The 19,532-nt window shown below is 41.1% G+C and overlaps 5 protein-coding genes across 8 annotated transcripts; 2 read left to right on the top strand and 3 right to left on the bottom strand.

The window, feature by feature from the left end:
- Positions 1-138: 138 nt before the first annotated feature.
- LOC141828356 (uncharacterized) lies at positions 139-1,537 on the bottom strand. Its single transcript, XM_074715781.1, has 2 exons — positions 660-1,537; positions 139-466 (listed from the first exon to the last, which is right to left on the bottom strand). The coding sequence occupies exons 1-2, from the start codon at positions 1,392-1,394 to the stop codon at positions 398-400; spliced, it is 804 nt and encodes a 267-aa protein (XP_074571882.1). The 5' UTR covers positions 1,395-1,537; the 3' UTR covers positions 139-397.
- A 1,338-nt stretch (positions 1,538-2,875) lies between these two features.
- Positions 2,876-8,271, bottom strand: LOC141826718 (senescence-associated protein OSA15, chloroplastic). 4 transcript variants are annotated; one of them, XM_074714000.1, is made up of 14 exons: positions 8,195-8,271; positions 6,280-6,702; positions 5,863-6,000; positions 5,356-5,429; positions 5,202-5,278; positions 5,050-5,121; positions 4,494-4,604; positions 4,251-4,297; positions 3,996-4,119; positions 3,852-3,920; positions 3,680-3,783; positions 3,429-3,504; positions 3,273-3,360; positions 2,876-3,179 (listed from the first exon to the last, which is right to left on the bottom strand). In XM_074714000.1, the coding sequence occupies exons 2-14, from the start codon at positions 6,573-6,575 to the stop codon at positions 3,076-3,078; spliced, it is 1,380 nt and encodes a 459-aa protein (XP_074570101.1). In that variant the 5' UTR covers positions 6,576-6,702; positions 8,195-8,271; the 3' UTR covers positions 2,876-3,075. The 4 variants fall into 4 exon arrangements, with proteins under 4 accessions (XP_074570101.1, XP_074570103.1, XP_074570102.1 ...); XM_074714002.1 differs by having other exon boundaries at positions 4,536-4,604; XM_074714001.1 differs by having other exon boundaries at positions 2,876-3,360.
- Positions 8,272-9,296: 1,025 nt separating this feature from the next.
- LOC141826724 (AP2/ERF and B3 domain-containing protein Os01g0693400-like) lies at positions 9,297-10,519 on the top strand. Its single transcript, XM_074714011.1, has one exon. The coding sequence runs from the start codon at positions 9,535-9,537 to the stop codon at positions 10,456-10,458; it is 924 nt and encodes a 307-aa protein (XP_074570112.1). The 5' UTR covers positions 9,297-9,534; the 3' UTR covers positions 10,459-10,519.
- A 1,417-nt stretch (positions 10,520-11,936) lies between these two features.
- On the bottom strand, positions 11,937-13,907 carry LOC141826723 (uncharacterized). Its single transcript, XM_074714010.1, has 4 exons — positions 12,984-13,907; positions 12,850-12,926; positions 12,686-12,764; positions 11,937-12,613 (listed from the first exon to the last, which is right to left on the bottom strand). Exons 1-4 carry the CDS (start codon positions 13,905-13,907, stop codon positions 12,032-12,034), a joined length of 1,662 nt encoding a protein of 553 aa, XP_074570111.1. The 3' UTR covers positions 11,937-12,031.
- A 2,760-nt stretch (positions 13,908-16,667) lies between these two features.
- Positions 16,668-17,598, top strand: LOC141826049 (uncharacterized). The gene has a single exon (XM_074713302.1). It carries the CDS (start codon positions 16,668-16,670, stop codon positions 17,568-17,570), a length of 903 nt encoding a protein of 300 aa, XP_074569403.1. The 3' UTR covers positions 17,571-17,598.
- Positions 17,599-19,532: the final 1,934 nt, after the last annotated feature.

The following is a 19,532-nucleotide window of genomic DNA, read 5'->3' as shown; positions in this document are numbered from 1 at the left end:
GGCGGTTGGAGGAGCAGCGTTGACCCATCAACGCGGCGGCGATGCTGAGAAAGTTTCCATTTCGGCGGCAGAGAAGAGAAGGAAGTCGATCGAGAAAACTTTAGATTGATCATTGACGAGGAGAAGAGGAATGTTGCATTAGATCGTTGCAAGGACACAGGACGAACAAAAATAAAAAGTAGAGCTATTTGAACAGGCACCTCCTTCTCCTTCTCTCTAAACGGAAATTAACTAGAAGGGAAATAATGGAATTTCTTGTAAACCTAACATTTTTGTTGCGGCGATCGAATCAGAAGAGATCGACGGCGGGCCGCGGATTTTTGCGGAGAATAAAACGAACCTGGGAAAGGGGGATTTTGCAGACGAAATGCGTCACGCCACCGGGAGGTGAACTTACCTACTTCTCATCGGGTACCTTGTAGGAGTCGGCGGTGATCTCCGACAGCCACGAGCCGGGGAATAAGGACTGCAGAAAGAGGAAAATCGACGTGAGGAATCAAATCTCCGACGAGGAAAATGCTTGTTTTATCGGAGAAAGCAACCGACGAGACGAAGAAAACCGATCAAATTTGGGGATTTCCAGAAGAAGAAAAAGCATCCGACAACGCGAACAGATGTGAGTAAATAGATCGGAGCGGTGGTGGGGAGAGGAAACTCACATCGAGCTGCTTTTGGACCGCCCTCGGTCGCCGCCGTGGTCGGCGGCGAGCCCTGGACCCGGTTATGGAGTAGAGGTCCTCATCGATCTCCTCTTTCGTGAGCGAGAGCGAGAACTTGAGCCGCTTCGGCGGCTCCTGGTCCTCCGACCTCAGACGCACCGCCTTCTTCTCTCTTGTCCCCGGCAGCGACCCGCTTAGGTACTGGTGGTTCCCCGTCGGAGACCTCGGCGCTCGACGTCGCGTCCTCAGGTTCCAGCGCGGCGCCTGCGGCTCCTCCGATGCGTCGGCTGCGGGATGCTCCGCGATCGCCGTTGGCTCCGGCACCGGGACGGGCTCTGTTCCGCCTATCCTATCGATGGGGGGAAACGGAACCACCAGGTTGTTCATGCGGTCCGCCGCCTCTCGGAGGTGAAGCAGCAGCTTCTCCCTGACCTCCTCGATCCGGGGGTCGTCGTCGCCTCCATCGTCCTCCACAACAGTCCTCCGTCGCTCCGCTTTCTCCTCGTCCTGCTCGGCAGTCTTCCGTCGGCCGCCGCCGGCGATCTCACCTTTTCCGTTCGCACTCACACAGGGGAGCACCCGCCGGCTCCCCCACGACTTCAAGATCGGGAAAGAGGGCGTCGGCAACAGGCTTGCCGGCGGCTGAGGTCGAGGCGGCGTGGCTTCCCTCGCCGCCGGTGCCGGAAGCGGTGCAGGATCCGGCGGACGAGGAGGCGTGTCGGCAGAGGTGACCATGGGGATGGGACCTGATCGATCCGACGCAGGGCTTCGCCGGCAGGAACCGAGAAACGCCGGTGACAGAAACCGGCGCTGCGGAAAAGGGGCCGGGGAAGGGTTTTCAAACGTGAGGGTGAGAATAGAGCGTGGAGGCGGGTGAAAGGGCGACAGACATGGTCCTTAATTACTAACAGCACAAATATATATATATATACACAAGGAATAAAAAAATAAGAGTAATATACAAATTAACTATAATAATGATAATATATTTACTATTATTATTATTATTATTATTATTATTATTATTATTATTATTATTATTATTGCAGCATGAGTATATATATTTCTTTAGACCGATGAAAAATCAGACAACAATTAAAAGGAGATCTTTTTTATTATAAATACCTTTTTCATTATTATAAAAAAGATATTTCATTTCATTCGATATATTTTTATTTTTAAAATTACTTTTATTTTTTATGTTGTTATAGTATATAAAAGTTTATAATTATTATAATTGTGTAGTTGTTATAAAATTATAATTGTTATATTGTTATAATTATCAATTATTGTTTTAGATATATATTATAATAGCATAAAAATAAAGATAGTTTTATAAAAATAGTTTTGAAAATTAAATATAAAGATAGTTTTGAAAATTAAAATATCCAGAGTAGTTATTATATAAGAGTAAAAGTTCATTCATTTGGTAAGATATTAAAACAATATGATTTTATATATAATGAACTCGCTTCCATGTAAATCATAGAATTTCTCATTCTTCACCCACTTTGTCTAATGGCTTATATAATAGTGTTTAATGCCGTTAAAAAAGTAGGTGCAATGCTAAGACTTCTTAATAGATTTAGGGTTAAGGGAGTATGACGTTCCATGTATCGATTATGTAGGTCAATCATCGATGACCTTAACTTAAGTATTTCTTGAATTTATCTTGATGATTAACGAAAAATTTCTATGAGACTAAATCGACCACTTTCCTGATTGATTTAAAAAACTAACAACATAGATTATCAAAAAATTTTAAAAAATTATATATTAGTGTTTATGCCTAACTAAAATTAAAACTTCATAAAAAATTATGTTTTAAAAAATATATGAATATATATAATTAAGTAGCTCTTGTATTTTTAGTGACGTCGATATGTTGTCGTGTTATACTTTTAGTATTAGGAATATATAATAGTTAAGTTCTCGTGGTTTATTTTTACTATATTAAATTGATGTAGCCTACTAAGAATTAACTAGAGTTAACTTCCCCCATCAATGCTAGCTTGACGCCTCATTTAAGGACATGCCTCAACATTTATAAATAAATAAATAAATAAATGTGTATACATAAACAACAATTCTAGTTTGGCATCAATAAAAAATGTGTCATCTTGAGTAACATTAGTTTAAGAAAAAGTTGCACAAAATATAATGCATCAAAATATGGATATCAAAAGAATAGTGAAATTTTGTTTCATGACTTGCAATGATTTCAAAAGGCTTATTCTTAACTTAACTGATCTTTCTATTACATTTTAGAGGATCCCTGCATTACAAGAGGATGTTTTCGCGACTCAAATCCGTAACTTTCAGATCACACAACATCAACCAAAAAAGAGAAGATACAAGCACAATAGAGAGCCTTCTTTTAACAACCATTCAGTTCTCTCTTCATCCTCCAAATGCTTCAGAAGCATACCTTATCATTTTCCGGGGTAAACATAAGCATCCATATCATAATACCACCTACAAACATGTTGAATTGCCGATCGGATCTCATGGATCCTCCTCCTGCAAAGTTGCCTAGCTGTTAGTTTTCCTGGGCATGGTCGTCTCCATCCTCTTCCTGAGAAAGTTCATTCATCATGAACCTTAGACTGTCACCTTCTTCGAGCTTCCACTGCTGCTTCAGTTCATTAATAGCTTTGGAAGCAGCGGCTGCAACAGCAGGGTTGCTGTCTTGCGCCAATCTCTGTATGAAGAACCAAACAGTAGTCATCCTGTTGCTTCTTCAGCAAAACACAATGAGTTTTCACATACTTGCAGTGCCCCCATGCCAGCATTACCCAGAATCCACATGGATGGAGCCGTTGCCAAGGCGTTCGCGAGAGCTTTCCTGTGGGAATAACCGAAAAGTGAGTGAATCCAAGGGCAAGGCTTGATGATTCTAAGACTATAAATATTGCCACTGAGAGATCAGTGATTCTAACACTTGTGCTAGAATCACTGACTAGAATCATTCGGTTCAGTTTAGGGACTAGACGAACAACATACTGAAAAGAAAGATGAACCTTGTATTAACATCTGGGGAGCTAGAACACTCAGCCAACAGGGAGACACTACTTTTACCATCCATTGCATCGAGATCGATAAGTGTTGCAACTAGTAGTTCAAGCTGCCAATGACAAATGCAATGCAGTGAACAAAAGATCTCATCGATAAATAACCGACAAAAGAACACACCTCCTCAGGGTCGGTGTAATCAATACCATCAGCCTCAGATAAGGCAGATGCCATACTCCAATAAGCTTCCTAAAACAAACAAGAACATGTAAAATGAAGCATTCAGAAACAAAACTAATACAACAAGTTTGCACATTAAAGCACCTGAATGGCATGCATACGGTCTGCTGTGATCTCATCTGCAAATAGATCAAGAGCTTTCCCATTCTTTTCGAGTGTAATAAATCCCATTCTATCTTTGAGAGAGAAAGACCTTTCATTTGAAGGACTACAAGGAATTGTTTCAACAAAATGAATGATTGATCATGAATGCCATGTTAAACGCAAAAGCGTGCAAGAAACAATTTTAACAGGAGTCACTACATGTAATAAAGTTTGATATTGAGGTGAAAGACTTACAATTGGTACGATTTGTTTGCCATCATATCATGAATGTTTCTTATAAACTGCACGAGAGAGATAGATTAGTCACATTGCTCACAGCTTCAGTACTGAGTTATAGTAACAACAAAACAAAGAACAATGAAACACAATGAACATTATAATCATTTCAAAATTTTTATGGGATATAAACTAGACTCCACATTTTTTAAACTAGTTAATCATGACACTTATGCAAGTAATATACATGATTAAACTTACACAACAATGATGTTGGAAAAAATGCAGGAGTACATCTTCTACCTTCAATGCCATGTATGCATCTTCCATAGCACGGCGTCTAAATATGAAGTCAGCTCGCCGTAAGTCAGCCTGGTCGAAATCAAAATGTTTTGAAGAAAATTATGCAGCAATAATTACATGTAAAATAAATAAATCAAAAGAAACTTTAACAGGGTTGTTGTGTTCTCCCTCCCTCATCTTCAACTCTGATTTAATACCCTTCCATTCCTCACATTCAAGAAAGATCACAAATGGCTGTGAAATACATCTGACTATCTGGTTTGATTCAAAATACTTGCCAAATTATTGTTTCATTCTTATGAAGCCACTGTAGTTTCATTCTGAATGAAATTTCCTTTTAGCTTGTGAAACAATACAATATTCTTCATTCCAGAATATTGAATATAGATGATCATTTACCACTCGAAATAAGATTTGATGATGGTTTTTACAAATAAATAATGAAGGAAAAGGTAGAAGATCATGACTAAAGAAACTGAATAATTGCTATTAATTACTACAGAAAAAGAGAAACCTCTAAGGCCCCATCACTCCAATGCTGATCTGCTGCTCTCTTCAAATCAGATTGAGCCCTGTCCTTCAAGATCTGCACGGATAAATCAAGCCATGCAGATCAAACAAATGACTTTTGGCTGAAAATTGGAAAAGCTAAGCTAGAAAACATACAGTGGCTAAATGCTTCAACCGAGCAGCCTTTTCCTTAACACCAAGGTCAATCTTCCCGGTGTCCTCCCTTGCACGAGCTTCCACATTACATAAATGTTAGCACTTCAAAAATATTGAAGGAACTCTATAGTATAAACTAAAGAAGATGTTATACCATCCAGCTTAAGAAATCCAAGTCCAAGAACAGCAGCATCTTGGCGTGCCCGATCATTTAGTCTTGTTATGCCACTAGTGCATGAAAATTCCATGGAAAAATATCATCAAAGCAAGACGACAATAAACAAGTGAAAAGATGATATCAAAACAAATGGCGGCATAGTCAAAAGGTTGCACAGAAATGTAGTCTGACCATACATATACGACCATTTGAATTAGCAATTTAGTTATGAGCAAGCTAATTAAATAAACAGGAGACCGAAGAAGAAGTTTAATTGTAAAAAAAACAGATTATAAGTGTGAATCAGAAAAAAAGCAAACTTTTTATGGTTTCCTTTCATGATCAGTAAGGTGATCATGATTTAGGAACACAAAAATTTAGGAAACCAACAGAATAAGGCAACATAAATACTTGAAAAAAAAAGAGAATCTAGAGTGTACCATATCGATCACATTTCACTCAGAATAACAACAATGAATTATTTTGTTGCAGTCAGTTAGATACCGTGAAAGTAAGATAATGTCATTCCGTGCCCTTTCATTCACATATTTTGCATCATTGTAAACAAATCTGCAAGCTTCAGCTAGTCCTAAACCAGCATGGTGAGTGAATCCTCTATCTTGCCCATCTTCAAAGTGATCTCTGTCATTTTTTTTTAAGGAAAAAGGAAAACTTAACCAAGTATAATAATAAAATGGAGAAAGAATTAACATGAAGACTGTGTATGACTCTTAAAGTGCAAATTGAATCTGGGCCCATGGTCCCGAAGAAAATATGTGCAATATGGGGGTTAGAAAACTTTCGATTAGAGTTTAAAGAACACGATGATTTAGATTCTTAATTACCATTTACATTTGACTGAACTAATGCATGTAGCCAATGACATAGCTATATTAAATGCTGAAAAAGGAGCATCCATACCTAGAAGAATCTTCAGAATTCCTTATGCATTTCTTGGTCTCGCTATTACTAGTATTAGCAGAACAACGAAAGACCATGTGACCTCTGGGATATATATAAGAATATGGACTCATGCGCCAAAAGTCTTCATAGGATGAACAGGTCCTAGCACTCATAAGTTGCCCATAACATAATTTCTTAGAGCCACTGGCCTTTCTCAAATGAGTTGATCCAGTATAATGTGATGCATTTGAGAATGAGCTTATAAATCCACTTTGGTCAGTAATTGTCATTCTGCAAGAAATCTTGCCAGCCATATTTGCAACTAGTTGATGCAACTATGCCACTTATTAAGAAATAATTAAACAGAGCATCAAAAAATTTTCAAACTTCTGCAGCAAGCTTTCAGGCATACGTTGCTGAACCTTCACATATGTTGTTGACCTGAAAAGTGTTAAGTTCCATATGAGCATCTCTGTCAGATTATATGGTATGAGCATAATCAAGTTAATATGTAAATTAGTACATGTAAGCACATACTACATTATCATAATCTGCTCATAGCACAAGCTTCTCCTTGAGGAAAAAGGAGCTGCTCTTGGCAAAAGTTCCATGCCAACATGCAACTACTAACAATCATGAGTTGGAATTACATAAACCAAGTAAGCTCCCAAGGACACTTGCAGTTTAGATGTTCCATGTCCATTAGTTTTACGTAGACAAGTTCGGTAGTCCATTATGTTAGAAAGGCATCCCCTTCCAAGTGACTAATTATTTTGGAAAGGAATTAACTCCACCTTAACTTGCAATTTAATATGGTATCAGAACTAGACATGTACCTTTGAGTCATGACATGTGGGAAGAGGTGTATTCAAGCTAAGACGTTTCATGCCCATTACATTGGCTATTATTTCCATATATTAGAAGGGTATTCCTAGTCAAAACATGCTCAAAAGCTATTTTTCGTCACACAACTTGAGCATCATTCTGATATAAAATTTGTCCTCCTCAATCATCCAATTTGGGTCAAATGAGATATTATTGCACCAGGCTTTACTTTTATCTCCGATTTTGGTTTGATTTTAGCTTGCTTCCTTAGTACAAAGACACTGAGCACAAACAAGTATCACAACGGAAATCAGAGTACTTTCAGCTCAAAATGAACCTGGAAGGTAGACAGCTATGTGAAGCTTAAAAAAGAAACTGGTAAATACAATGATAAGGGTGCACCAAGAAATTGAAATAACCAATGAATCTCTTTTTTCCCTTCGAAACGACTAAAGAACCACTAGACAATTACCACAGCCTAATTTGTAGTTGTTTTCATCTGAATGAAAACCCAAGTATAGGATAAAACACCTTGTGTCTACGATTCTAATTCAAATGTGCATCTAATCACAAAATATTAAAGAAGTTGCTCAAACTTTCATCTATCCAGCTCTTTACTGTTCACCATCATCCCCCCAAGATATTTGTTGGTAGATCAATGAGAAAAGTTACTGGATGAAATGTGTTCTACCATTCAATACCTAAACAGATTGGCCCTGATCCGTGAGGGCACTTCAAAAAGAAGACCCGACCATCAAATTTTGTTTTAGTAAATTTCATCACTCTACCGTACATAAAAAATTTCTAAAGAACCAAAGAACTGATACGTTGCATTGTCTCCATAATCAACGCAGAATCACCAAAAAAAATTCTTCCTTTTTTTTTATAAACAAAATAAGCAACTGAAACCTAAAAAACATCACAAGAGTAGCAAAGACGAAATCTTTTCTGCAAAAGTTGACACAAATAACGATAAAGCAGCCTCAGAATTCCGCTAATGAAGCAAGTACGAAGGCAACCGGAGCACGAAAGGTTCAGTTAGCTCCTTCCAAGCAAATAGACGAAAATTGGTTAATGATAAACGAGCAATGGAAGGATCAGAACTCACCAGAAGCGTAAACTGTTGAGAGAGGGAGAGAGAAAGAGGGAGGAAGGATCAAGAAGGAGAAGGCAGCAATAATGCGGGAGGACAGCGAAGGGGGGAAGCTACTGCAGCCACAAATTAAGCATGCGGCACCGCTCGGGCCACCAAAATAATTGACACATCGCCCTCCATAATTTTAAAAAAGATCAGTTTACCTCCTTAGAAGGTAAAGAACATCTTGAACAAAGTGAAAATTCAGGAAACATCGAGGTGGAAATAAAGAATTTTGAAAATAATATGCGGGACAAAAGGATATATTAACTAGGCCCAGATGGATTCTTACGTTATTCTCTTATCCATGATGCTCTGATGGGGATTGTGATAAGAACTACTCCTGCCATAGCTTCTCTTCCTCGTCCTGTTTTAGCATCCTCAAATAATCAAGAACAGACAGACATTGAAAAACAATAATATAATTTCGATCTAGCATCACTTTCCTTACTGTTTCTTCATTTAGCATCACTTTGAGGTATAATTCAAACATTTATCTTATTTAATTCAGAGCCCATAGTTGAATGTTGCGCTTTCCTTTGTTTTTTTTTTTCTTTCAGACTTCTGATCATCTTGACTTGGTTATCGTAGGCAAATTCACAGTCAACGCTTCGGTCCCTAATTATTATTTCCTTCGCATTCTTTGCCCCTTCTTTACGAATCTTTTGACAGGCAAAAGCATCGTCCAACCGCAAGTGGATGCAGAAATTGACTTTCTCTTAAAGTCTGAATAATAAGGGAGGCCCTCCACCTGCTTTGAAAAAGTAAACGCTGCTCGTCTCCTGCAAATTGAAGTGCTTAGTCAACCAAGTTTAACTGCTCCGGGGACAAGACAGAGATAGAATTTATGGTCGTTGCGGATAAGATTAACTTATTAATCTTGAACGATTCGTGTTGAAGGAAATATCTTCTATTTCTGACGATGAATTGCATGTATTTTCTTCTAGATTATAACATTTTAACTTGACGTTCAAATCCAATTCACTCCAAATAATTCAGTCGATTTAACGATTGTGCAGGAGGCCTTCATGCGACTTCTTCTCGCGTAAATCTCCCCTACACTAGATCTCTCCACGTTGAGCATATATCCCAAAATAAGAAATATAGTCTGAATAAAGTATTGTATAGATCAAAGTCAAGTGCAGCTTCTCCTCTGAATCTTCCCTACAAATTTGGAAACTCCACAGTTATAAGTTCCAAGTGCCACAAGCTGTCTCTCTCTCTCTCTCTGTTTAAAGTCTGGACGCAACTCCTGCGGAATTCAATTCAATCCGACCTTTCTTTCTATCTTCTTCGATTCTCAAACGCCAACCATGGATGGAGGCTGGGTCGAAGAGGCATCAATCGACTCTCTGCAATTTTGTATCGCCAACGACGCTCTGCACAGAATGAGCAGCGGCCTCAGCGTGGTGCTCGACCTTGTTCCGAAAGAAGGGGGCGGCGGCGGAGGCATGGAGGTGGAGTCGAGGAAGCTTCAGTCGTCCAAGTACAAAGGCGTGGTCCCGCAGCCCAACGGCCGGTGGGGCGCGCAGATCTACGAGAGGCACCAGCGCGTGTGGCTCGGAACGTTCGCGGCAGAGGCCGAGGCGGCGCGGGCCTACGACGTAGCCGCGCAGCGCTTCCGCGGCCGAGACGCAGCCACCAACTTCGGGACGCTGGCGGACTCCGACGAGGAGGAGGCGGTGGAGCTGTCCTTCCTCGGTACGCACTCCAAGGCCGAGATAGTGGGCATGCTGCGCAAGCACACGTACCGCGACGAGCTGGAACAGCGCAAGCGCGCGGCGGTGCTCGGGAAGAGGAAGAGCCCCGCCGGCGGCTGCTCGCAGTCGTCGTCTCCCAGGGATATGTTGTTCGAAAAGACCGTGACGCCGAGCGACGTAGGGAAGCTGAACCGGCTGGTGATTCCCAAGCATCACGCGGAGAAGCACTTCCCATCAAGAATCGACGGCGGCGACGGCAAGGGGGTGCTGCTGCACTTGCAGGACGCCGACGGGAAGATGTGGCGGTTCAGGTACTCCTACTGGCACAGTAGCCAGAGCTACGTGCTGACCAAGGGGTGGAGCCTGTTCGTGAAGGAGAAGCAGCTCAAGGCAGGGGACGTCGTCAGCTTCTGGCGCTCCGCCGGGCCTGAGAATCAGCTCTACGTCGAGTGGCAGAGCGGCCGTCGACTGGAGCCTCCGGCGTTGAGGTTGTTCGGCGTCAACATCTCGAAGAAGCAATTCATAGAGGTATTGTAGTGTTTGCAAGATCCATCCCTGATCCAACTTCTGAATTGACTTTCCTTTCATTTAAAGCAAATCAGACATGATATCAATAAAAAAAATTTAAAAAAAAAAATCAAATAGTGATTAATTAACATCGACCTGACTGTTTGTCTTATGCACTACAAAGTCATTCAAATCCTAATTTAATAGAACAGCCTAAGTGAGCTTTGAATTCTGAAAGAAAATATGTTTGTTTTAGTTTAATAATCAAATGATGTTCTTCAAGGTGTATATGCATCGCCGTACGCATTCGACTACCTAAGTAAGCATTTGCATGATCCCGATTCTAAACAAAACGAGATATTCAACGAAAACTGTGTGGTATATATATATATATATATAGATTTTCTACGTTGCGCGACGAGATTTACGTGACTCATGCGCGACACCTCCGACTCCCCAACCGCTCCCGCCGTCGTCCGGCCACCGAAGACCGCTGCCCTGGGCCCGGTCGACGCGCTATTCGCCGGTGCGCCGACCGGTATCGGATTCCGGCCGGAATCCAACCGAATTTGGTCGGAAATCGGCGAACCCAGCACGGCCGGCGGTCCTTCCTTGATCGGTCTCCGGCCGCGATTTGGCCAGAAATCGACCACGATTTGCCCCACAATGGTCGCATGCTGGGTTCGCCGGTTTCTGGCCGGATTCTGGCCACAATCCGGCCGGAATCCGATGTCGATCGGCGCGCCGGCGAGTGGCGCGTCGACCGGGCCCGGTCCGGTGGCCGGATGGCGAGGCGGAAGCGGCGGGAACAGCAGCAGGTCGGAGCGAGGGAGCACTGTGCATTCCCACTTTTGGACGGTCAAATCCTCACGATCACGCGTGATGGACGGTGATCCTGCTGTCGCGCACGGGTGCGTAAGAAACTGGCACGCATCATAACAAATCTATATATAATATATATACACAAAAACGATCTCCTATACGACGCGCGATACAAGAGCATAATTTGCTCGACATCTGAGTCACTGTAAGTTAAATTTAATTTGATTTAAAATGAATCAAGCCGTTAAAATAGTTACTCAAGCTTTCAAAAATTGCAAGTGGCAACACCAAATATCATTAAAGCAAATTCCATTTGAAAAGTTAGAGAACAAAAAAGAAGAAAACAAATTCGATGCGTTAGCAAATAGTAGAAAAACTTGTAGATAAACGATATGGACCAAGTAGTATCCGGCACAAACCAAAGAACTTTACCTTTTTGTAAATGACTGAATGCAACACCTGAAGACAGAGCAAAAGAAGAACCTTTTATTTAATTTGATTTCACGTTAGCTACCTTGAAATTTCAGCATTACAGACGAAACAAGAGTGATGTGAAACATTGTGTGAACGAATTGAGGCTTCAATCTAATACTTCTCTAGATTTATGCTAACATAAATGTATATCGAAATGAGAATTTCAGTTCTGAGAAACAGCTACAGTGACCCTGACATGAAACATCACTGGAAATACAACACATGACACTTTTTATGACGGAGACCAGACTAACATTATTCATGGTTTCTTTCACATGTTTCTTTCAACAAGGCTACTGACTAGTGATCACAATGCCGTTGATATCTTCAAATCTTCAGCAGCAGCAGCAGCTTCAGGTGCTGTGACTGCAGAGCTCACTGTCTGAAACTGAGAGGCAAAAGGTGGTTGTGAAAATGCCTGAGAATAGTACATCTGGGACTGGCCAGAAGCAGCGGAAATTTCGTAAACATAATTAGCCATTGCTGCATGGTGGGGATGTTGCATCCAATGACACCTCGGTCCAGCATAAGGATGAGCTTGACTGGGGACTAACTGGATCAGCTGAGGAGGGAATGCAGAAGGAAAAGGCGTAGGGGCAACCGATTCAGGGTTCTCTGGAGCACATGAAATAGGAAGAGATGAAGCTATTAAGCCAGGATCAATCAAATTGGGCTGATATGAGAATAAAGGGTATGGCATATGTTGGGGAACGGGCAAGTAGTATGCTGGAATCTGGGAGGCTTGTGGCGGTTGCTGCATTGGATGCGCCGCAATAGGGTGGTAGGAATGCACGGGGAAGACGGTACTGGCTGTTGGGTGGTGGATGTAATGTGCATTTGCCGCAATAAACTGGGACGGATGTTGATGGACAAGGGGGTTTGAATGTTGCTGCTGGAATTGCTCTGAATGCACTGCAGGCAGTGCATGATCGGGAGTATCCGCTACCGACGATGGATATACGGGAGATTCTGCTACTGAAAATGGGATAATTGGATCAGAAGAGACCTTCGCATCGGAGTTTTGAACAACATTCGTATGTCTGGATAGAACCCAAATTTTTTTTTAGAAAGATTTGTAAAAGTTTGCCAAAAGGGAAGATAAAGATCAAGAAATTAAGACCATACCTTGATTCTGAACTGGAGGTGATGACTCCAACGTCAGCGAGCTCTGGAGGTTGTAGAATGCCACCGCGTTCAGATTTCTCATCGTCAATCGGGAGAGGGATGGGGGAAAGTGGTTGGTCGTGCGTGGCATAGACTGGTTCATCGAAACCTTCGTCTTCTATCTGACTTGCGGAATTGCTGGATGAGAGGGGCATCTCCGCCAAGTGGGCGTCCAGAAGGGCGATGCATTGATCGGAACGGCGTTCATCAGTAGGAACAGGAATAGGTCGGAGATTGGAGAGAGACGGAGCAGATGATGTAGATGCGGAGGAGGAATCGTTCTCAAGCATCGGCGAATCAGGCACCGAGTGGACCTCCTGTCCATCACGCGATAGCTTCGCCATGGAGTCGGGCCGAGTGAGGACGAGCTGTTCAGGATCAGGCTGGGTGCTGCCGCCACGGGAATGGATAGACAAGTCGTCTTCGAGGCCAAGGAGGCAGTTGATTGAGGCGGTGTCGGAGGAGGATCCGCGCGGGAGATCCTCCATGCCCATGCCACTGATCGCATTATTGAGGGCGTCGACGAACCAAGTCTCCGATTTCGACTCTTCCAATATCGACCGAACGCCGGAAGAATGTTCCGACGGCGACGGGAACAAGAACAGGCGGAGGCGCGGTAAGCGAATCGAACCGCCCCCGGTCCCGTCTCCTCCGACGGTCGAGACGATGCGACGATCGATCTCTTCGATCATGATCTCCAGGTCCTCTTCGGTGGAGACGGAGACGAGAGTGTCGAGATCCTCCTCCGGCAGTTTGTACTTGAGGGAGAAGGATCGCCCACCGAGAAGATCTCGGGAGAGCCTGGCGGACAGTTCATCCAGCGGCGACCGTCGATCGACGACGACCATGCGGGTCTCGCCCCCAAGGTAACAGAGCGCCTTGTCGGTCGGTCTGGGAACGATGCGGCCGCCATAGCTGCACATCAGGCGGAGCTTGCAACCGATGGATGATGCCGGGGAGGAAGGGAAGGAATCGACTGAGGCCGGGTAACCTGAGGCGACGGCGGCGGCAGGTTCCATGAACGGACACCAGCATCCATTTGGGTATTTATTTATTATTCTATAAAGGGAAGGATGACGACAAGATGACGCGTCATGCTTAGTCGCCACTCAAGTCACACCTGAAGCGGGAATAATAATAATAATAATAATAATAATAAATAGTAAGCACTAATACTAATTCTGAAGCAGGAATACTCAGAATAATAATAAGTTTAGAGTTAAAACATGATGATTAGTCAAATCGCAGTCCTTAAATAGGTTTAGTGGAGGAGAAAGAGTGGGGAGAGGAGACGATGTTGTCCGTTGGTCTTAGACAAGGGCGACACTGCTCCTCTTCTCATGGAAGGTGTGACTTGGATGACTGACGCCCTGGCGACGACACAAGCAGCTGTCGAAGGGATGCATGCAGCAAGGCAGCTAGGGATGTTAAGGGGGGGCCAACCGCCAACGTAAAGAGGGGAGGGAGTTTCCACTGCTTTACGTCTTTGTCAATGGCAAGGTCACATGGTTTGTGATTACTGACCACAGCACGGTACCCAAAAGAAGCCAAGCAAAGCAGGAAAGATTAATTTTTAAAAAACCATTCTTTTTCTAAATCATCAACCGTATTAACCGTCCTATTTTTTGACGTTTACTATTGAAATTCTAAAAAAATTATTATAAAATTAAAACATTAACAAGAGAAGATCATGAGCAGCAGCAGCCAGCAGCAGCATGACATTTATTATTATCAGCCTCCTCTTCTTCTTCTTCTTCTTCTTCTTCTTCCTCCTCCTCTCCAGTCGGACGACCTCCCGCCCTCTGCGCGAGCGCCTCTCGATCGCTCCAAACAATTCGCTGCCTGGCTGCTGCCCTCGACCGACGTACGCACCTGGCACAGCTCCTGCCCTTTCGCAATTCTAAGGGCCATCGCAATTCTAAGGGCCGCATAGTTCTCCTTCATCGGACGACAAAAAATCGAAGAGCAGATCCTCGTGTCCAGAACAAGGACGTTGGCATCGGTGTAGTAGGTTGTAGTCTTTTTTTTTTTGGATGCATGAGAATATTCCTTTTAGGTATAATTGGTGATTAGTGGTTTTCTTTTTCTTTTGAGCTTACAAAACTAAATTTTTTACAAGTTAATGTCGGTTAATTAAGCTATTATATATAGGCATTTATATTTATATAATTAAACTTTGTACATCAGTGAATTAAGTTTTTCTTTATAATTATATGGTTTTATATTATGATTAATTAGTAAAATATAATTAATTCCAATAGGATTATTATTCGTATTATATATAATTATAATACTTTGTTTTTTATTTGTACTATGCTGCAATTGATTAGATAAGTATTATTGATCTTATATTTGCAATAAATTATTAGCAATAGTAAGATATCACCATTTAACAAATAAAAAATCAAAATTGCATTTTTATTACATATCATTAATTCATTATCATTATCATTATAACAACAATTTTGGATAGTATTACAATAATTATAATACCATATTTCTTCCTTATTGATAAATTAATAACGTGGAAAATTTTAAATAGATTAACTATGATTATATATTATGAGCTAATCAATAATTATATTAAACAAGATGTGTTTTACTGGCTATTATATCAATAGCTAATCTTAACCTAAGCTATGCAATTCATCTAATATCTGAATCATTTAAACAATAGACAAATATAATTTGATACAGTGAAAACTATGATATGGATAATAACATCACTAGCTAGCGAGTACGATTTTCTCTAGATTGCAGGTTCGTCATTAATGAGACCAATTGAGTAAACAAGACTTAAAGACAGAAATGGAAGAGTAATTAACGAGCATGCTTCTTTTCCTTGAGAATATTTTATACGAGTTGATTGGACGAACCCTAGGGAATATGCCCTACACGTTCTCTGCTCAATCATATCGTCTGCAGTGGGACGGCTAGGTTTGAGACTTAGTGAGCACCAAGATGATAAGGAGAGTTGAAGAAGAGCTTGGGGCATGTATAAATGGGAAGGGATAGGGAGCACTAAACCAGAGTGTGTATGTGTGTTGTCTGTCTGCGTGTGGGCGAGAAAGAGATGAATGGTCAAAGTTAGGGTTGAGGGTGGCAGACTGAGCCAGCATACGGTCAAATCAGTGAAATTATTGTCCTTGTTGTTTGCAGGGACAGAGGACGTGGGTAGCATGAAAGAAGGTCGTACGTATCTGAGCAACTCACTGTTTGCTTTTTGAGGCAAGATCTGCTTGCAGTCCTTAATATATATGTGTCACAGTAAACCCTAACAAAACCTCACCTTACCTTTTTGCCTATAATATTTAACAGCCATATATATATAAATATATATATTAGGAATTGCGGCTTTAGATAGAGTTCATAGATTCTGAATACTTTATATAAAAACTGAAGACACTGTTTATAATTAAAAATAATTAGTGTACTAAAATATATATATATATATATATATATATATATATATATAAAGAATGTTGTAAGTTTTTAACATTTAGATGGATGGCAAGCACACACACACAGAAGCTAGTTGGACGTCAATGGTCACCTTTGCTAATGTTGCCTTTGTAATAGTTCTTGATCAGTAAAAATGATCAGGGATCACCTTTCAACTTTAGCTCATTTTATCCACTTCCACGTTCCTCTTGGCCAATCAGTGAAGAGAATGTAGCTTCTAATTTCATGATAAATACCACTTTTAAATATATCCTCCATCTCCAAGTTCCTCTTCTTCTTCATTCTTGATCTCTTGCGAGCAAAGATTTCCAAGAAAAATGCTACCTTTTGATGACCAATCCATAACTGAGATGCCACTCGAGCTAAACCCTAATCTTGTTCCAAACATTTCCTACTTCCCCTCCCCTACCCCTTCTACCTTTTACGCTTCTTCTAGCTTGGACAATCATGTCCTCTTCGGTTCGATCGCCGTCGAGAATGCAAGTGTTCCTATTGCTGCTGCTGCTGCTGCTGCTGTTGCTTCTGCAGACACAAGAAAAGGAGATAACAGATCAATCCACAAAGGTACGAGAAAGGGGAGGCATAGCAAGATATGCACGGCGAAGGGGCCGAGGGACCGCAGGATGAGACTTTCCATCGACGTCGCGCGGAACTTCTTCCGGCTCCAGGACATGCTCGGCTTCGACAAGGCCAGCAACACGGTGCAGTGGCTGCTCACCATGTCCAAGGCCGCCATTAAAGAACTTGCTTCCGTTTCCTCCTCCAAGATTTGTACCTTTTTAGGGAACCCAAGCTTAGAGAGCACCGAATCCTCAGGATCTAAGAAGGCATCGAAGACAAAATCAAAGAAAGAGGCTGCCAAACCTTCCAAGAAGACGGAACTCCACTCGGCTCAGGCGAAAGAACTGCGGGCCAAGGCACGGGAGAGAGCGAGGGAGAGGACCAGGGAGAAGCAAAGGATGCTGTCTTCTTCGTTCCCGATCACCTTGGATCCCATGAGCGACCACGAGAGCTCGTTCCAGATGAAGACTCTACTTGAATTTGCTAATAGGCAAGTCGAAGGGAACATTTGCGCCCCACCGAGCGAGGGTAACATGCCAGGTGATACAATTCCGGTCCTGAACAATAATCAGGCGGCCATGGCAGAACTGAATATGGCGAGCTACATGTTTGAAGAACAGTGGGACATGGAAGCCCTTTCCATGTACTCAAGATCATAGAAGACTTCCAGTAATTGTCCAAACACGTACTACCTCATTATTCTAGTTTCCTCATCAACTACTTTGCTAGTTATTATCAGTTGTGGGCTATCTGAACTTAATTATGACCAGATTTCTATGTGTTTGTGATCAAGAACAAATTGTTTCTAGTTTAAGTACTCCTTTTCAGCATGAAACCTGAATTGAGTTTATTATTTACTCAGTAATCTAGCATGATAACGTAATTCGAGTGAGCTTCTAAAGAAATTGCAAGAAAACTTATGTTACATAGCAGCTAGGTTTTAACTCAATCTAGCATGCAGTATTTGATTGCTTCCCTACACTGAGAACATAAAATATCAATCAAGCATTCATCGATCGATGAACATGGCTCCGTGCTCTCTGTCATTTACTACGATCCATATATTCTACAGAGTATTGATCCAGAGAAAACTATGGAAAGTTATTTTGCATTGTCCATCTACAAATTTAAACCCTACACCCTAAAACCCACATGAATTGGCCACAAGGTTTAGGGTTTCTAGTTCAATTTGATTGCAATACAAGTTTCCAAAATATACAATTTGCATACACCTTTTTTATAAGAAAAAGAAAAATTTAGGTTATCATGCTTAACATAAAAGCAAAAGAACAACTTTATTGGAAGAACACACTTGCATAGTCAAGCATTGGCAATCAAGCAGTTTATTACCAATGAGTGATGAACTAGTGTTGCAGGTTTGCAATTTCAAATACTGGACATATGATTTGAGAAATCCAGAGAAGAATTGCAATATAGAATCATGATTTACTTAACTATAGACACAAACTACATGATATAATTGAAGATGTTCATTTTATGCAGGAACTAGCATACATAATATAGATCATTTGCAGATAGAGCAGGTAACTGACACTTTATAGTGCCATTTTTCTTCTGATGAACCCTATTGAGAGGGAAATTATAGCTTTTAACTTCCACTCATGCATGTTTTAGTTTCTATCAGTGAGAGGATTTAAAAAAAATTGAGTCTGCAATTTGTTGCCAGTTAATATCAGCAGATTGATATAAGAGTAGAGGGCACATATTGTGGCACACAATTTACTTCTTTATAGAAGATAAGTAAAAGGTTTATTTTCAAGAGATAATAATGCATGAATATCCTTACAATAAGATTATTAATTCCTCATCATTCAGCAAAGTGTTAATTATCATGGTTAGTTGTGCATGAGACTCTTTGCCAAGCTTTATTCCCAGAATGGAAAAAAGGAACAAAACATAGAATTTCTTAGTGGTGCCAGAAACTGAGTTTCAGACTTGTCAAGAAGATCTAGCATCACATCTTGAATGCTGAAATTAAGATTATTTAATTACCTGCTAAGCTATGCTAGATGATCTGTACTTATCCTTCAAGGTTATCATTATGTGATCGGAGATTAATGTAAGAGGAGTGTCAAGTTTTCTTCATATTAATGGCACCAATTTGATCAATCTTCCAAACTCTGGTGGCTACATAAAACAAAGTGAAATCATCTTAGAAATCTCATCATTCTTCCTTTGACAAGCAAGCTTAGGTTAATAAAATGCTAGTATTTGCCGAAAAGTTTCTGCCATAGGATCCTCTACTTACAGATAATAATTAGTAGAAGTATTCTACTTGAATAACATGTTCATATGCTTACAGAATGATAATTTTTGTGAGTATTAGACTTTTTTTTTTTACTAAAGAAGTAATATAAATCAGACTATTGCATCACAAGAATCAAGGAACACTTTTCTGCTGAATAAACTGCTTAATCTAGCGACTGGAGTTATATGCAGAATAATCATCTGCTGAATGCTATTTCAAGGATCCTTCATTTAAGAACCTGATAGTATTTATGTGAAATAATGGAGGTAAATTCTTGATGAAACAACAATGAAAGAAGAGATGAAATGAGAGCTCTAGATAGCAAGAGAACATTGGAGTTGACAAGATAGAG

The sequence above is a fragment of the Curcuma longa genome, chromosome 4 (assembly GCF_044706935.1).
Source record: "Curcuma longa cultivar G26 ecotype Majalengka, Jawa Barat chromosome 4, ITB_CL_G26_1.1, whole genome shotgun sequence".
Classification (NCBI taxonomy): Eukaryota; Viridiplantae; Streptophyta; class Magnoliopsida; order Zingiberales; family Zingiberaceae; genus Curcuma; species Curcuma longa.
Note: the sequence above shows the minus strand (reverse complement) of the source record. Positions and strands in the feature narration are given on the sequence as shown.